General features: G+C 34.0%; 2 protein-coding genes and 1 pseudogene across 4 annotated transcripts; 1 reads left to right on the top strand and 2 right to left on the bottom strand.

Moving 5' to 3' along the window:
- Nucleotides 1-449: 449 nt before the first annotated feature.
- Nucleotides 450-3,895, bottom strand: LOC7463650 (nudix hydrolase 2). Of its 3 annotated transcripts, XM_052454189.1 has the most exons (10): nucleotides 3,595-3,895; nucleotides 3,229-3,488; nucleotides 2,711-2,776; nucleotides 2,440-2,577; nucleotides 1,909-1,986; nucleotides 1,768-1,818; nucleotides 1,606-1,640; nucleotides 1,154-1,262; nucleotides 719-935; nucleotides 450-670 (listed from the first exon to the last, which is right to left on the bottom strand). In XM_052454189.1, exons 1-9 carry the CDS (start codon nucleotides 3,677-3,679, stop codon nucleotides 720-722), a joined length of 1,038 nt encoding a protein of 345 aa, XP_052310149.1. In that variant the 5' UTR covers nucleotides 3,680-3,895; the 3' UTR covers nucleotides 450-670; nucleotide 719. The 3 variants fall into 3 exon arrangements, with proteins under 3 accessions (XP_052310149.1, XP_002307853.2, XP_024458818.1); XM_002307817.4 differs by having other exon boundaries at nucleotides 450-935; XM_024603050.2 differs by having other exon boundaries at nucleotides 450-935; nucleotides 3,229-3,445; nucleotides 3,595-3,894.
- Nucleotides 3,896-6,793: 2,898 nt separating this feature from the next.
- LOC7458473 (trihelix transcription factor GT-2-like) lies at nucleotides 6,794-8,716 on the top strand (annotated as a pseudogene).
- Nucleotides 8,717-10,315: 1,599 nt separating this feature from the next.
- LOC7463649 (pentatricopeptide repeat-containing protein At4g30825, chloroplastic) lies at nucleotides 10,316-14,292 on the bottom strand. The gene is made up of 2 exons (XM_052454236.1): nucleotides 11,305-14,292; nucleotides 10,316-10,845 (listed from the first exon to the last, which is right to left on the bottom strand). Exon 1 carries the CDS (start codon nucleotides 14,161-14,163, stop codon nucleotides 11,434-11,436), a length of 2,730 nt encoding a protein of 909 aa, XP_052310196.1. The 5' UTR covers nucleotides 14,164-14,292; the 3' UTR covers nucleotides 10,316-10,845; nucleotides 11,305-11,433.
- Nucleotides 14,293-15,021: the final 729 nt, after the last annotated feature.

The following is a 15,021-nucleotide window of genomic DNA, read 5'->3' as shown; positions in this document are numbered from 1 at the left end:
TTCCTTACAAATTAAATTTTTTTTTATGCTTATAGATCGTTTTAATGTGATAATATCAAAAATAAATTTTAAAAAATAAAAAATAAACATATTATTTTGATGTATTTTTAAACAAAAAGCAATCACTACTTGAATACTAACGAGCTCTTATGTGACAAAAAAATAAAGACATAAATGTTTAGTGAAAGAAATGAAACAGAAACATAAAATAAATATCTTCAAATAATTTTAAAATAAATTTGTGTAATTTTAATTTGAACATCCTTTCCCTCTTTTTGGTTGTCTAAGTTGGCATTTTCTCAAGGCATTAACCAAGACTAGAAGACAAACTCAGCCCATGCCCCTGCAATATCTTGTTACTTGCACATCTAACATGGCATACGGCAGGAAAATCTAGCTGCTTCTTCTCATTGTTAAAATTCCAGAAAGATGGATGGTTTCAACAATGATGAACGAAACAGGGATTTTATTAAGTGATTGCAGCTCGTAGAGCAGCATTGTACACCTGATGGATCAAATACTGAGGTAATACAATTAGATTATTTTCCTTTTTTCAAAGAATGAGTGACAATTACAACATTTATTGTTTGTTCTAAAAATAAATGAAACGAAATTACAGAAATTGAATCTTTTCCTTGGTATGATTCTGAGGGTTGTGAGAGGCGTTCAGGTCATGCTGTTTCTTAGTCAGATTCTGAGGGTTGTGAGAGGCGTTCAGGTCATGCTGTTTGAGACATTCTGACCTTACTGCCTTTCAGGTCTCGATCATTCACGTACAGATAACTTTTTTGATCTGGAAATCTTGATGTAATAGGGACCGGAGAAAACCCGAAATACGCCTCATCTTCTTTTGCTTTCCATATGCCAACTAAGTGCTTCAAAAGTTCATGCTTTTGGACGAATGGCTGTGCTACATATTCATCCCACGGCATCCACTGCAATCACAAGAATTAATGCGAGGGTTTCTAGCTAAAGCAGCTGATATTGAGGTTGTTCAAACATTTAACTGCATAATATCTATCAATTTGGAATGCATTCAACTATAAACATTTGCATAGTTTGGCCAGAAGGCATGAAAGCGGAACTGAATCTGCAGTTAACTTGAGAGGTGACATGAACGTTTGTATAGGAAAATTTCTTTGTCAAAAATTACCTGGGCATCCTCTATTTCTGATTCCTGCTTCTCAATGTCAAAGGTGAGGGGTCGCAACATGCATACAAAGAATAAATCTGATTTATCAAAGAATGACTTGTGGCTTTGCCTGTATGTTACATGAAGAGAAAATAAGTAAATTTCAGAAAGAGACTAGGTCCAATTCCAAACAACAAACTTTGGAAGCTAAGAGAAAAATGTTATTTATTGTCCGATCTAATGCTGCTTTCAGAGATATGTCCAGGCCAAAAATCTCTTCTAAAAGGGGTTTGTTATGCCACATGAAAAACATTGTTTCCTTTCTCAAGTTAAATAGCCACCACAATTCATAACCAGGAAGAAGCTAACCAAGTTCAAAGATTTTAGCACAGACATGTAGTAGCAAAATACAAGGTGCGCCTTAAATTGAAAGGATGCATTGATGGTAACTAATATTCTAGTACACTGCATACCTGAATGCTAGGACTTCCACAAATTCCGTATCAATCTGTCAAGACAAAAGGAAACAAGGAACGTCATCATATTATATTAGGGAAAATGATGCTTCACCCATATTAGCAATAAATGTGCAACTCATTTCACTTGAGCATACAATTTGGACACCAATGACTTACTGCTGTCTCTTCTTTGACTTCTCTCATTGCAGCTGCACATATGTCTTCTTCCTGGAGAATAGAAAGTTCTTCAGTGGTCTTCTATATTGGTCAACACACACAACAATGTTATATCTATGATGGAAAAATTAAAACCATTACCTCGTCCACAACTCCAGTAGGGAACTTCCACACACCTGTCCCTCGAAATAGGCCACTTTTCTCTTGGACCACAAGCACCTGGGAATGGAATTTGCAATTATGTTTCGAGAAAACAACATTCAGAGAAACCCTCCCTCCAAACACAGTATCAACTATTCTATATTCTTTTCAAATGAGCAAGCAAATAATCATTTCACAACTATCCTGGCATCAGAACCTAGATTTTAAGAGCTAAACAAAACAAAAGGTCTGAAAAGATAAAAAGAGGATGCACATGCAGGAAATGAAATCTATCAAATTAACTTGGTAGTGTTTCCCAGTCCCCCATGCATATTTCTGATGAAGGAACATGATTTCTTATAATACTAGTTTCCAACAGAGCAGCACCAGTAGCTATAGCTATTAGTTAAGGCCACCTGTATGTAGAGTTTTAGGCTTTAGCAAGCAGCAAACAAGACTTTGATCACATCCCATGCAAACCCCTTAACTTTATTGCATCAGCTTATCCAGAAAAATAGATATGGGAAATACCTCTCTCTTTTTGTTCATGACAAATGCACCGACACCCACTCTGTGAGAGGCATTTGCTGGAAGAGTATGAGCACCTTCTGGGATCCAGAATGCAAGCATCAAGTATTTTGGCTCTGCATGGTGGAACCAGAACCCTTCCTGCATTGTAAATAACAAATTGGAGGTTAATTGGCAACACCGAAAACTAGCAATACCTGTTGTTTAATCCTGCACGAGCACCTTTAGAACATCATGAGCTCATCACTGCAATTTATACAAACAGACAGATTACCTTGACAGCAGCTTCAACAAGATTGACCAGTTCAATAGGTACCTTGATCCATACACCCCTTTTACCCTGGACAACATATTTGAATGCATTAAACATTAAAACAAAAAAGCAGTGACAGAAATACATCTGATATACACAAAAAACAGGCTTCAATTGTTTATGCAGTCAATTATTGAACTTTCTAAGAGCTTATGATAGACCAAAATTTGAACTGAACTTAATCCAGTTTTACAAAAATAAACTTAATTTCACAACAAACACTTGATGACTCTTGTCATATGACTAATAAATAGAAACTATGTCAGAAAAAAAAGAAGCAAACTTGGGGATTCAGTTAGTAATCCCAAATCTCCCAAATACTTGCAGTAAAATTAGAAATAACAAGCCAGAACAGAGAAGCAAGCCCCAAGAAAGAACTCCAAATTCAGAATCGATAACAACGCATTGATGGTAAAATATTTATCAACAAGAACCTAACTTTCACAAAACGCTCCAAAATTGATTAAACTCAAGTATACCTGGCTTCTCCATAAAGCAAGTGAAGCTTTAAGCATTGAAGCAAACACCTTTGAATCCATAGACTCACTCAATTCCACAATGACACCTCCATGGTCATCATTGACTGAATCAAGCAACCTAACCTGTTGCACTTCATTCTCAACCAGCACTTGCTCCATTCCAGATTTTGAACTCATCAAAGCTGACACTGCCCTTGTACTAACAGGAATTCTAGCTCTAACCCAGTTGCCCAAATGTAAAAAGGAATAAACTTTACACACTACAACAAACAAAAATCAAAACCAAGCAAAACCCAGTAATTGAAAGAAATGAAACATTCACACAAATTTGGACAATAAAACACAAGAAAGAGTAAAACTTTTTACCTTTTGAAGGTAGTAGGGTGCTTCTTCCAAGAGGAAAAATAATTGTTGAAGAGAGGAATGAATGTGTAGAGAGGCTTCTGATCATAGTTAATTTACAGTGAGAGTAACAAATAAAAAGATGGGCCTTTTTCCTATACTTTTACATGATTGATATCGTGGGTTAAGGGCCTTAAGACTTTGATTTTGATTTTTTGTTGGGTTTATCTTTAGAAATCATTGAGTGTTTGCGGGTAGATTACGAATATTTCATAGTTTGATTATGACTCCAGCTTTATGAATTTTATTTCAACAAAAGCTGCATTGCAGCCTCCGGTATACTTATTAATTAATATATGGACTGCGGCGTTCTTAAACGGGTTAATTATAATTTTTTAAAAAAATATATAAAAAAATATTTTATATTTTAAAAAAAACTTTGGTCTAACGATTAAATTAGATCCAAGTCTAGTAAATTCAAGCGAGCAGGTCTGCACTTGAGTCTGACAAGGTTATCAGACCCAAGACACATGGATCTGCTGGCCAATCCAGATCCAAGTTTAGCAAACTTGGGCATTCGGGTCTGGCCTCAGCGCCTAGGATCTGGTAGACATGCCTGATCCCAGTGCTAAATATCTGCCAATCATATCATTTCTCATCGCCAGATCCATAAAAACTTAAATAGACCATTATATCCTCAACCATTCTTTCACTACCAAATGTATTTCATGAAAAAAACAGCCTCACCCCCCAACCACATGCTTAACAAATTATTTTTTTCAAGGACAATTATATCATTACATCGTTCCAATTCACAGTAACATGTGTCTTGGTGAATAGTAAAATAGTGAACAATAAAAACCCCACATCATTTAACTTTCTTTATAGTTATTAAGTTCGGCTAAGTTAACAAGTGGATTTCAAATTTAACTCAAGTTAAATTTTTTAAAAGATCAATATAAATTTAATCTGGTTTGATTTGATTAATCTCATCATTCATTCAAAATTAAGTATAACTTAATAAACAAATTCAAAACATTGTCATTTTTTTAAAATAAATTAAAATAGTTTTGTTTTGATTAATTCGTGACTTAGATTTAGAATTAGATCATGAACCGGACCAAGTTTAGTAACTTTGGTAAATGATTGTCTTCAATATCATGATTTAACTTCTTCTTTTTTATAGGATATCCTTAGACGATCTTAAACCAAAACCAAAACATTTTCAATTGGATTGTAGGTAGTTTATCTATATTTGTTTATGAAGAATTATTTTGTAACCTCATGTTACTATATAATTTTTAGAAATAAAAATAAGACATATTCCGACCATGAAAAGTAGGATTTTTATTAAAATTTAAATCTTGATATAAACAATTTATTCTTTTATTCAATAAAAAAGATAGCCTCAAAATAAGTATATAAAAAATATGGAAGGATAATATTGTATAGAAATTATAAGTGGACAAATGAAGATATTCTTTGGAATTCTTCCTAAAATAAAAAATAAATATCGTGTAGAAATAGACCCGTTATCCAACCTGAACCAACCAAACCAGTAAGGCTGCCGCTGGAGAGAGAACTGTTTGAGTTATTGCGTACAACAACAAACAAATGGACATTATGCTTTGAACCAAAAACATTCAAAGTATATAGACATGAAGAACACCTTACAATGATTCAAGAAAAACTTATGTATCAAACCCCTTGCTAAAATGTATTAAGAACGTTGACTCAAAAACAAATCCATTACGAGCTGGATTCATTCATAGATGAGTCCTTTCTAACACAAGAAATGAACTAAAGAAAGGTAGTAGAGTAGTTTGTGATTAAGAGTGTACTGGTCGTTTTTTTTTAAATGTTTTTTTATTTAGAAATGTATTAAAATAATAAATTTTTTAAAAAAATTATTTTTGATATTAGCACATCAAAACAATATAAATATATATATATATATAAATTAAATTTAAATAAAAAATTTTCAAAATTTCATGGAACACGGTCCAAACAGGACCATAATATCCTTGGTAGGGTTGGATATACCTATAATTGAAATAGAAAACTATTCTTCTTTTGTGGTTCAAAAATGTTGAATCTTGTATTTATATCTTGGGATTTTTTTTTAAATTTTGAATTGAGATAGTTCTTTGATATGTTATCGGTATTAGAAAATTATATAAATTATATTTTGGAGTCTCATCTAATAGCTCGAGTGTTTTTAGGTTGAGAATGTTTTTTTGACATGATATTAGAGCCTTATTGATCAAGTAGTCATAAGTTCAAATCTCATAACTCTCATTTTATTTAATAAAAATTAAGTACAAAGTAATGTAAGTCTATACAAATTTCAAATCTAAAAAGTTTTTACTTGGAGAGGTATGTTAAAGAATTATATAAATTATATATTAAAGTTTTACTTAATAGTTTAAATTTTTAGATTGAGATATTTATTTAACAATCAAAACATTGATGATCAAACAATCATGTATTTAAATCTGACTACCTTAATTTTAACTAATAAGATTAAGTACAAGATAGTGATAGATTCATGTGAGCGGGATAATATGTTAAAAAATAATATAAATAATATTTTAAAATATTATCAAATAATTTAAGCCACTAAAACAAGATAGTTGTTTAATAAAAAATATCTCTTATTCTAGAAACTTAAACTTGAAAGTTTTTTTTTCTTCAAAATACTTACATTTATTCCTTTTAAATCCTCATATTTGAATTTTTGTGTGGAATAACACCTACATCGCACCAATCCTATATTATTTATGCTTGATTTCTATGCTTTAATATTTTTTTTTAATATAACTCATCTACTCTCTTTTTTTATTTAATTAGGTATTCAATTTAATATATTTTCTTAATTTTATTTTTTAATTTAATTCAATTTTTATTTCTAATATATAATATGACATGTGTTAATTTACATTTAAAGTTATCTAACATAAATTTTGATATTTTTCCATAAATAATGTTATAAATATGAAAAAATTTAACTAAGTATTTCTGTGATATGTTTATAGATTTTTTTTAAAAAATTCCATAATATTCATTTCATTTCATGAAATTTTTAATTAGAAAAAAAAATCATTTCATCAACATTGATGAGTCCCATTTAAAAGAAAAGGGCCATTTATTTATTATCCACCCATTACTGGACAAACTTTGTAAACTTAAACAATAAAGGGCCAAGAATATAAATTCATAGGTCCCTCCATTTCATTTTTTTTACCTTCTTTTATTTTATTTTTTTACTACTGCTAAAAAAACCCCCGAAACGCAGCCATTTTTTTTTAATTATCAGTAAAAAAAATGGATTTACTAGCTGCCGATGACCGGCAAATACGAAACCCTAACGACTTCCCTCTTCATCTAATTCCATTCCCACCCACCGGAAACTTTGATATCTCCACTTCAGCTGCGGCGGTTGTTGGGTCGAGTGATGTTGACAGCTTGCTTCCACAGAAGCTCCGTCCTATTAGAGGAAATGGCCGGGTTCCTTCGGGTTCTGGGGAGGACGGTAGAGAGAAGCTGTGGGGTTTTGTTAGTGGAGAAGCGAGTGACGTAGCTGTTAATGGTGGTGGTGGACTCGGGTTGGGTTCAGGTGAAGGTTTTCTTGAAGATGAATTTAGGCAAGTTTATAATTTTTTTTTAAAAAAATTATTTATTAATTATCTGTTAGCTAATTAATTTATAATTTTTTTTTATTTTTTAAGAGATTTTAGCTTAAGCTTTTTTCCCCTGCAAAGGTGGGTTTTTTTTTTTATAAATAATTTGTTCAAGTATTTATAATGTTAATTAAATTGAATTTTTTTAGGAAATTAAGAAAAGGGTTATGGTGATTTTACGGTAGATTTGCTAAGGATGTAATGTAGTATGTTAAAACAGCTTGACCATTCTAATTAAGCTAGGAAAGTGGCAATGTGTCTTGTTGTATGTAATGGTGATTAGTATGATGTTTCATTTGGGAGTGTGATTGTGTCTGCAATTGTTTTTGTTCGTTTTATCATGCGTGGGATCGAGAATTACTGTGATGGTAGAGATGATTGGCTCTTTTATAAGTTGAGGGACAGCTTGAATCAAGTCTGTAAACTGAACCGACCTTGGATCATGTTGATGTAGTAGTAGTGTAGATTGACAAATGTGTTCTTTAGAAACCAATTTAATGTGGTTCCCTTTATTTTCAGCTTATGCTCGTGTGATGGAAATGCTGATGATTCGTCGGTTGGTGCGGGAGAATCTGTTGGTCGGAAGAGAAAGAGGAGATCGAAGAGAAAGATTGAGAAGTTTTTGGAGAGTTTGGTGATGAAAGTGATGGAGAAGCAAGAGGAGATGCATAAACAGTTGGTAGAGATGATAGAGAGTAGAGAAAGGGAGACGATGATAAGAGAAGAAGCTTGGAAACAGCAGGAGATGGAAAGGATGGAAAGGGATAACGAGGCTAGGGCTCAAGAGACTTCTCGTAACCTAGCTCTCATTTCCTTCATCCAGAACATGACGGGTCATGTTATCGAAGTCTCAAATGGAGGCAATGCTCCAACTCAAAATCATTTTTAAGTGTGACCAAAGTAATAGAAGATGGCTGGAAGCTGAGGTGCAAGCACTTATAACACTTTGAACTGCTTGGGATCAACAGTTGCAAGTTACAGGCTCCAAAGGGACCAATATTTGGGATGCAATATCTGATGGAATGTGCAATATGGGCTACAACAGTACCGCAAAGAACTGCAAAGAGAAATGGGAAAACATCAACAAGCACTTCAAAAAGTCAGTGGGAAGTGTGGTGAAAAATCCATTTGAAAATATTACAGTGAACCCTTATTTTCACGAATTGGATGTCTTATACAATAATGGATTTGTTAATCTGGGAAATGGCTCTACCAATACAGGCAAGCAAGCTAACTGCACTCTTGGTAAAGGTTGAAATGCTCAAACCATTTCAAGTCTTTGTTTTCTCGAATCTTACCTTGACGTGACTTCTGGTCCATTTATGTGTCTGTATTAACTTAGAGTAGAACTCCTTGAACTGTTATTGTCTGTTCCTGCATTAGCTATGCATTGCAGGGGGGGGATTTGATCGTACCAATCGTTCTTGCAATTACATTTGATAGAAAAAGGTGCAATTTGGCCATTAGTTTCCTTGTTTCATTTTCCTTTATCAAATCCTTATTCTACGAGTATTGTGGTTTCTTTAGCTTTCAGGGAGATTCTTTCTGCTGAATATGGTTGTGTTTTGATCTTCATGGCAAATAGATCTTCCATGCTATATTCAGGGGTGATAAAATTTCTGAATTTTTCTTATGTTTTAAACCAGAACCGAAAAGGCTTTTATCTTCTTATTGCTAGTTATATGTGCAGTTATTACATTAGCCCAGGTCTGCAGATTAGCCCTAGTCAATCAAAATGATGATGTTTTGAAAAAAAATTAAAAGCCAAATTAGGTTTTGACTGGATCAACTTGTTCTTGGTTTATATTTTTAACGTGACCTGGGCTGCGTCTCGGAGATCAAAACCTGCATCGGTATTTTATGTCTTGCCTCTTGACTGCATAAAATATAATGAACAAAGACAATTAACACATCAAAACCTCATCCACTATTCAATGACAAAAACGTTTAACAAATTGCTATTGTCAACCAAGTGTGTTGATCAATTGCTATCACAAAACGCCATAAAAGGAGGGGAAAGGTCAAGAGAAGAAAAGTTGCATCATAGACAATGCACAAGAATAGTCACCAATCTCATCAAATGCTGGAATGGTTCTTCACCCTTCATGGCTGCTCAAGTCTTGAAAAATTCATGCAGCTCAATAAACTAGAATGTGACAGAAATTCCTCATGGCAAACCAGCAGCATCACCACACACAGTGCAAGGACAAAAGAATACAAGAGGGCGAGGAGAGGAATGAGTGAAAATAGAAAAATCAATATCTCAGACGGTTCTAGGCCTTCTGGCTGCTGCATATAATATGGAAATACAAGGATGGATGATATTGTCAGCAAGGCCATGAGAAACAGAGAAAATATTTTAGGACCATTAGTCATGCCAACCACAAACAAGAAAAGAGACACTCAAGTCTGGTTATACAGATGAGAGGGTTACAAATCTAACATTTAATTCACACTTGGGTTACATTTTGACCAGCAGTAATGTATATTAGCACAGGCAAAAATAAGCTGCAGACAAAATTTCCATATTATTCACCTATCATGATTCAAGCTCCAATTATCTTTGAAGGGTTACTCTAACCCTAATCAACATTAAACACATTTTTTTGTTTTATGTAAAATATTTTAGAAAAAATATTTTTTTGAATTTTCTACTTTTGTTTCTAGTAAAATATTTTACATAAAACTTTGTCAATATAAAATATTTTGCATTTAATCTTTATACAAAACTTAGTTCATTTATACAAAAATATTTTTAATTTGTAAGTTTCATAAAATATTTTATACACAAAAAATTCATTCATGATATCATATAACTATTTTAATCACCGCTACCATCACTTTATCCCAACTACTCCATCTCCACTGCCTCTATCATTGCCACTTCCACGACACATTATCGTTATCATTCTATTACCATCATATTTTTTAAATTATTAGATGCCAAACATTATAAAAACTTTTCATGTAAAATATTTTCAATAATTTTTTTCGTGAAATATTTTCATGTAAGCAAACTATGATAGTAATTATGACAAATTGAACAAAATGAGGAAGTCCACACAAGTAAAAACCAGGCCATGCATCAACCTGATATTAAACTTGCAACATTCAGTCTGAAATGACATGGCTCTAGCAAAATCAAAGTTTCTTGTAATTACATGAACCAATACATGAAGAACGACACTGTTTTCTGACGTGAAAATGGGCAGAAATATAAACTGATTTCTGATACATAAGACATTTATGCATATATACAACCCAGTTTGGTTTGCAGAAGAAACACCGATTGAACTTAGAAATGCGAACACCTCTATCGAACTGAATTTCATCACTTCCGTGGAAAGAATGCACCAGAATGATAAATTCTCAAAGCAGAAGTTATCGGTGCTTTGACTGACTTGACTGTGTGATATCCACACCATCATTTAAGTTCTTGATGTTGATTTATCAACTGGCCTTTTCACTTCTGCATAACCATATTCTGAGGGCAAGACATGCAAGGATGCTACACCTTTTACACCATGTGTCTTTTACACCTTTTAACCATTTCACATAGAGCCAGTTTCTCCCAACTGTACAGAATCTTGAGACTCTGTAGTAGAACAAAAGATTATCAACTAAGTGTTCCATCTGATTAAGGAAGAAAGCAAGAATACTTGATACACATTCTGAAATAATCAGAAAAACTTTTTATCTTTCAGGAAGGAAAGGAGTTCAGTGGTAGCAATAAAAGACAGGAAACCTGCACAAAAAGTAGGCCACCTATATGTGACCATTAGCAGTAACAGTAAAACAATACTTTCCATAGCGTTCTGGTTTTCATCAATTACTTGTATGAATTTATCACAAGCCATGTCCAACAGAAATCAGCTGAAAGGTTGGTAATCAGAAAGAATCTCACGAAATCTATTCAACAATTGGCAGGCATCGGACACTAACAGTAGACATGAATACATGAGCAGAAAAAGTTAGAGCCACTTATACCAAGAAGATGGAAGATTATTTCAGAAGTAGCGATACGGAGACAACAGACATGAATATAATATCTCACCTAGGGTGCCAAAACTTCAGATGTATTAAGTAGGATCCATCATCCATGCCAGGCTCTTTCTGACTTAAAAGAGTCTGATGAAGAGATTACTGAAAAGAGAAAACTATATGTACTTTAGTTGGGTGTGCTTCAGAGTCCCCTCTGCTTCATCCACAAGGACCATTTAACAGCCTCCAAGTATTTATCATTCTTCTGCAATGTAGTAATCAGATTGGTGTAGGTTATCTTATCAGGTTCTACCCCATTTTGCCTCATTTCCTTGACCAAACCCACAGCATCTTCAACCATTCCAGCAATTCCATATGCCTTTATCAGTGTATTATAGCTACACAAATCAGGTCCCAGCCCACATTCTCTCAGTTCTGTGAGCACACCTGCAACTTCATCAATCCACCCTAGCTCTCCATAGATATTCATCATAATGTTGTATGTATAATGGTCAGCAGTACAGCTTGAATTCTTCATTCTCTGCAAGACACTTCTAAAACTCTCCATCTGACCTTCTTTCCCGTAGGCATCCAACACACAGTTGTAGGCTTCGAGGGAAACTGAAAAGCCATCAAATTGCATAGTGTGTATGGTTGATGCCATATTTTTGAAGTCTCTTTTGCGTCCATAAGCAGCTATAATGGTATTGTAAGAGATTACATCAACCAATCCTCGTTTTCTAGCCATCATGAACAGTTCCCTAGCTTTATTGAAAAGCTTAGCCTTAGCATAAACATCAAGCATGACATTGAAGGTAATGGTATTAGGATCAAAACCACGCTGAAGCATCTCATTGAAAAGTCTGGAAAGTTCACCAACTGGCAGAGCACGAGCACAGCAGTTTATGAGGCAATTATACAACTCCTGATCCCAAACAACTCCACTCTTCAAGATTTTGAAATACAGATCATTTAACTTATCCATCATTCCACACTGTTGGTAAATGCGAAGCATGTCCCGGAACAGATAAATGTCTGGAACCATGTCCTTTTCCTTCTCCATTGTTTCTAGAACAGAACAAGCATCCTTCAAAGATCCAGCTTTGACATACATTCTTATGACAATGCTGAAAGCAATCACATCTAAACCAATTCCAGAAGATTTTAACTTCATATAAAGTTTTTCCCCCTCATTAAATTGACCCATAGTAGTGTAAATGTCAATCATGGTACACGAGATGTGCAAATTTGGTCTATCATCAGATTTGGGCATCAAAGAGTATATCTTAACAGCACTGTCAAGATGGCTCAGCTCCTTGCATGAGCAGATTAACAAATGATACAAGTTATCCTCAAAAACTGGATCATTCCATTTTTTGTCACCCAACAATTTTATAGCCTCATCAACCAACAGGTTTTTTACATAAGCAATGACAAGAATGGAGCATGAATTCTGGTTAACGGTAACATGTTGATAGAAGGAACCTTTCAAAAGAAAAGGAATTTTATCAATCCTTCCGACCTTCTCATATGCTTTCAAAAGAGTTCCAAGGATTGAGGAATACTGGCACCCTATCTTCAGCATATCATCAAGAGTTCTGCAAGCACCTTCTTCATCCCCATGCTCAGCTTGCAAATTTATTAGCGTGTACAAGTTGGGTGAGTTAGGCTTGAATCCCAGCCGCTTGAGCTCCTTATAGTACCATTCTGCCTCCTTATAATTGCCAACACGACCCCAACCTTCAATCATGGAACGGTAGGTTGTATCATCAGGCTCTAATCCAGCATTTTGGATGCCTGAGAACAGCCGTTGAGCGGCAACCATATTGGATGCCTTTCCGTAACCAGTGATCAATATATTGTATGCAACAATAGTAGGGGAAAACTTGGCTTCTTGCATTGAAACCAACAGCTGCTCGGCCTTCTCTAACTTCCCTTGCTGACTATAAGCATTAAGCAAAACCAACCAATTCTCCAAATTTAACACCACCTTATCGTCTCTCATCAAACCGATAACCTCTTCTGCCTTGTCATACAAACTCAAACGGGTATAAATAGTGATCATTGCCGAGTATGCGGACTGACATATTATCCCAAAACTCCTCATTTGAGCAAAAGAAAATTCTGCCTCCTCAACATTCCAACCCTTTTGGTAAAGCCCCATTACCATACCAAAAGTAGCGACATTTGGCTGAACCCCAAGCTCCAACATCATCCTAAACCATTTCCCACTCAACTCCACACTCCCCCGTTTAGAGCACGAGTAAATAAGTGTGTTAAAGACTCTACAATCCAGCTCAGAACCAAAACTCTCCCTCATTTCCCTAATCATCCTCTCAGCAGTATCCCAATCCTCCCTCCTACCCAACACTCGAAAAACAACATTGAAAGCACTAACATTCTTTTCAAGCTTCCCATTACTCCTCATCCACTCAAAAAACCTCAAAGTTTTATCATCACTGGTACCCTTCTCGAGCCGTTTCAAAACATCATTACATTGCTCTAAGCTCATATTAGACCCAACAACAGAGTAATTAACATCCAACTCACCATCATACACGAAAAAGCCCTCCCTTTCTAGCCTGCTACCATTCCTTTTACAACTAAACTTAAAACCCACTTCCCTCTTAGTCCCTTTCTTAGCGCCCTTGTACTTAATTTTTCTCTCATGTTCAGAATCCAGGTCCTTTTGTTCATTCTCACTAACCAAACCCTCTGAAGTTGATAAAAAAGGGTCCTTTTCAGACAATTCAGTTTCGATTCTAGACACCTTAACAGCACTAAATCTACTCAAAGAAGTGATCAAATGAATACAACTAGAAATGGAAAAAAGTGTAGAATTGCCAGGGAAATGAAGTGGGTTTGTAGAGAAATTTGACTTGTTTGAATAAAATGAGTCTAAAGAAGTTGGTGGTAATCTAAATGATGCCATGGCAATAGTTCAATGAACAGCTAAATCAAGAAAGATAGATTTTTTTTAGAAGAAGAGTTATGAGTGGCATACCTTGGTGGATGTAAAGTGGGGCAGGTGAGAGGGATAACGGAAATTGAGGCAGTGGAGGCAAATACCTTCCTTTTCATTATTTGTTTTGGCTTCTTCTATATGGAAGTTAAAAGACTAAATTTTATTCTCATGCAAACATTTGGGACCAAAATGAAAATTTGCCTACCAGTGAGTCAGCCTTAAAAAATTACCTGGCCAAGTCTAGAAGGGTTTGTTCGATGAACTTTAAACTGGGTGAACCAGATTTAATATATATTTAATATTGTTATATAAAATACTTTTGGCTTAAAAATATATTAAAATAATTTTTTTAATAATTATTTATTTTTTACATCAACACATTAAAATTATTAAAAACTGCTAAAAAAATCAATTTAATACCTTTTCATATTAAATACAATTTAAAAACACAATTTCAAGCATAAAATTAATTGATTTAATGTTAAAACTAATTCAATTTAAAACTTATCATCAAGAGTTTTTCAAGATATATCAAGTTATGTTGGGGTTGACAATTATATTCTTCGTAAAACCATTAAAAAAAAATCTGCAAAATATTAATCTACATGATGTTGTAAGATAAGAACAAAATCTAGTCAATATTCATAATGAATTTTTAACAAGAACAGTATCCTTAAATGTTATTGTTTCTATTTGTGGATATACCTTTTCCTTAATTATGTTAGAAATATAAATATTATCTTTATAAGTACAAATTGATTGAAAGATATATCATTTAACAATAAAATAATAACTAAAGTAAAATTGTAAAAATAGACAGAAATT

The sequence above is a fragment of the Populus trichocarpa genome, chromosome 6 (genome assembly GCF_000002775.5).
Source record: "Populus trichocarpa isolate Nisqually-1 chromosome 6, P.trichocarpa_v4.1, whole genome shotgun sequence".
In the NCBI taxonomy this organism is placed as follows: domain Eukaryota; kingdom Viridiplantae; phylum Streptophyta; class Magnoliopsida; order Malpighiales; family Salicaceae; genus Populus; species Populus trichocarpa.
Note: the sequence above shows the minus strand (reverse complement) of the source record. Positions and strands in the feature narration are given on the sequence as shown.

Excerpts from the sequence above, each read along its gene's own strand:
- LOC7463650 (XM_002307817.4), bottom strand. The coding sequence starts at position 3,679 with ATGATCAGAAGCCTCTCTACACATTCATTCCTCTCTTCAACAATTATT. Across the intron at positions 2,578-2,710 it reads TTGTTGAAGCTGCTGTCAAG|GAAGGGTTCTGGTTCCACCA; the intron begins GTAATCTGTCTG and ends TTTACAATGCAG. Across the intron at positions 936-1,153 it reads CAGAAATAGAGGATGCCCAG|TGGATGCCGTGGGATGAATA; the intron begins GTAATTTTTGAC and ends TTGTGATTGCAG.
- LOC7463649 (XM_052454236.1), bottom strand. The coding sequence starts at position 14,163 with ATGGCATCATTTAGATTACCACCAACTTCTTTAGACTCATTTTATTCA.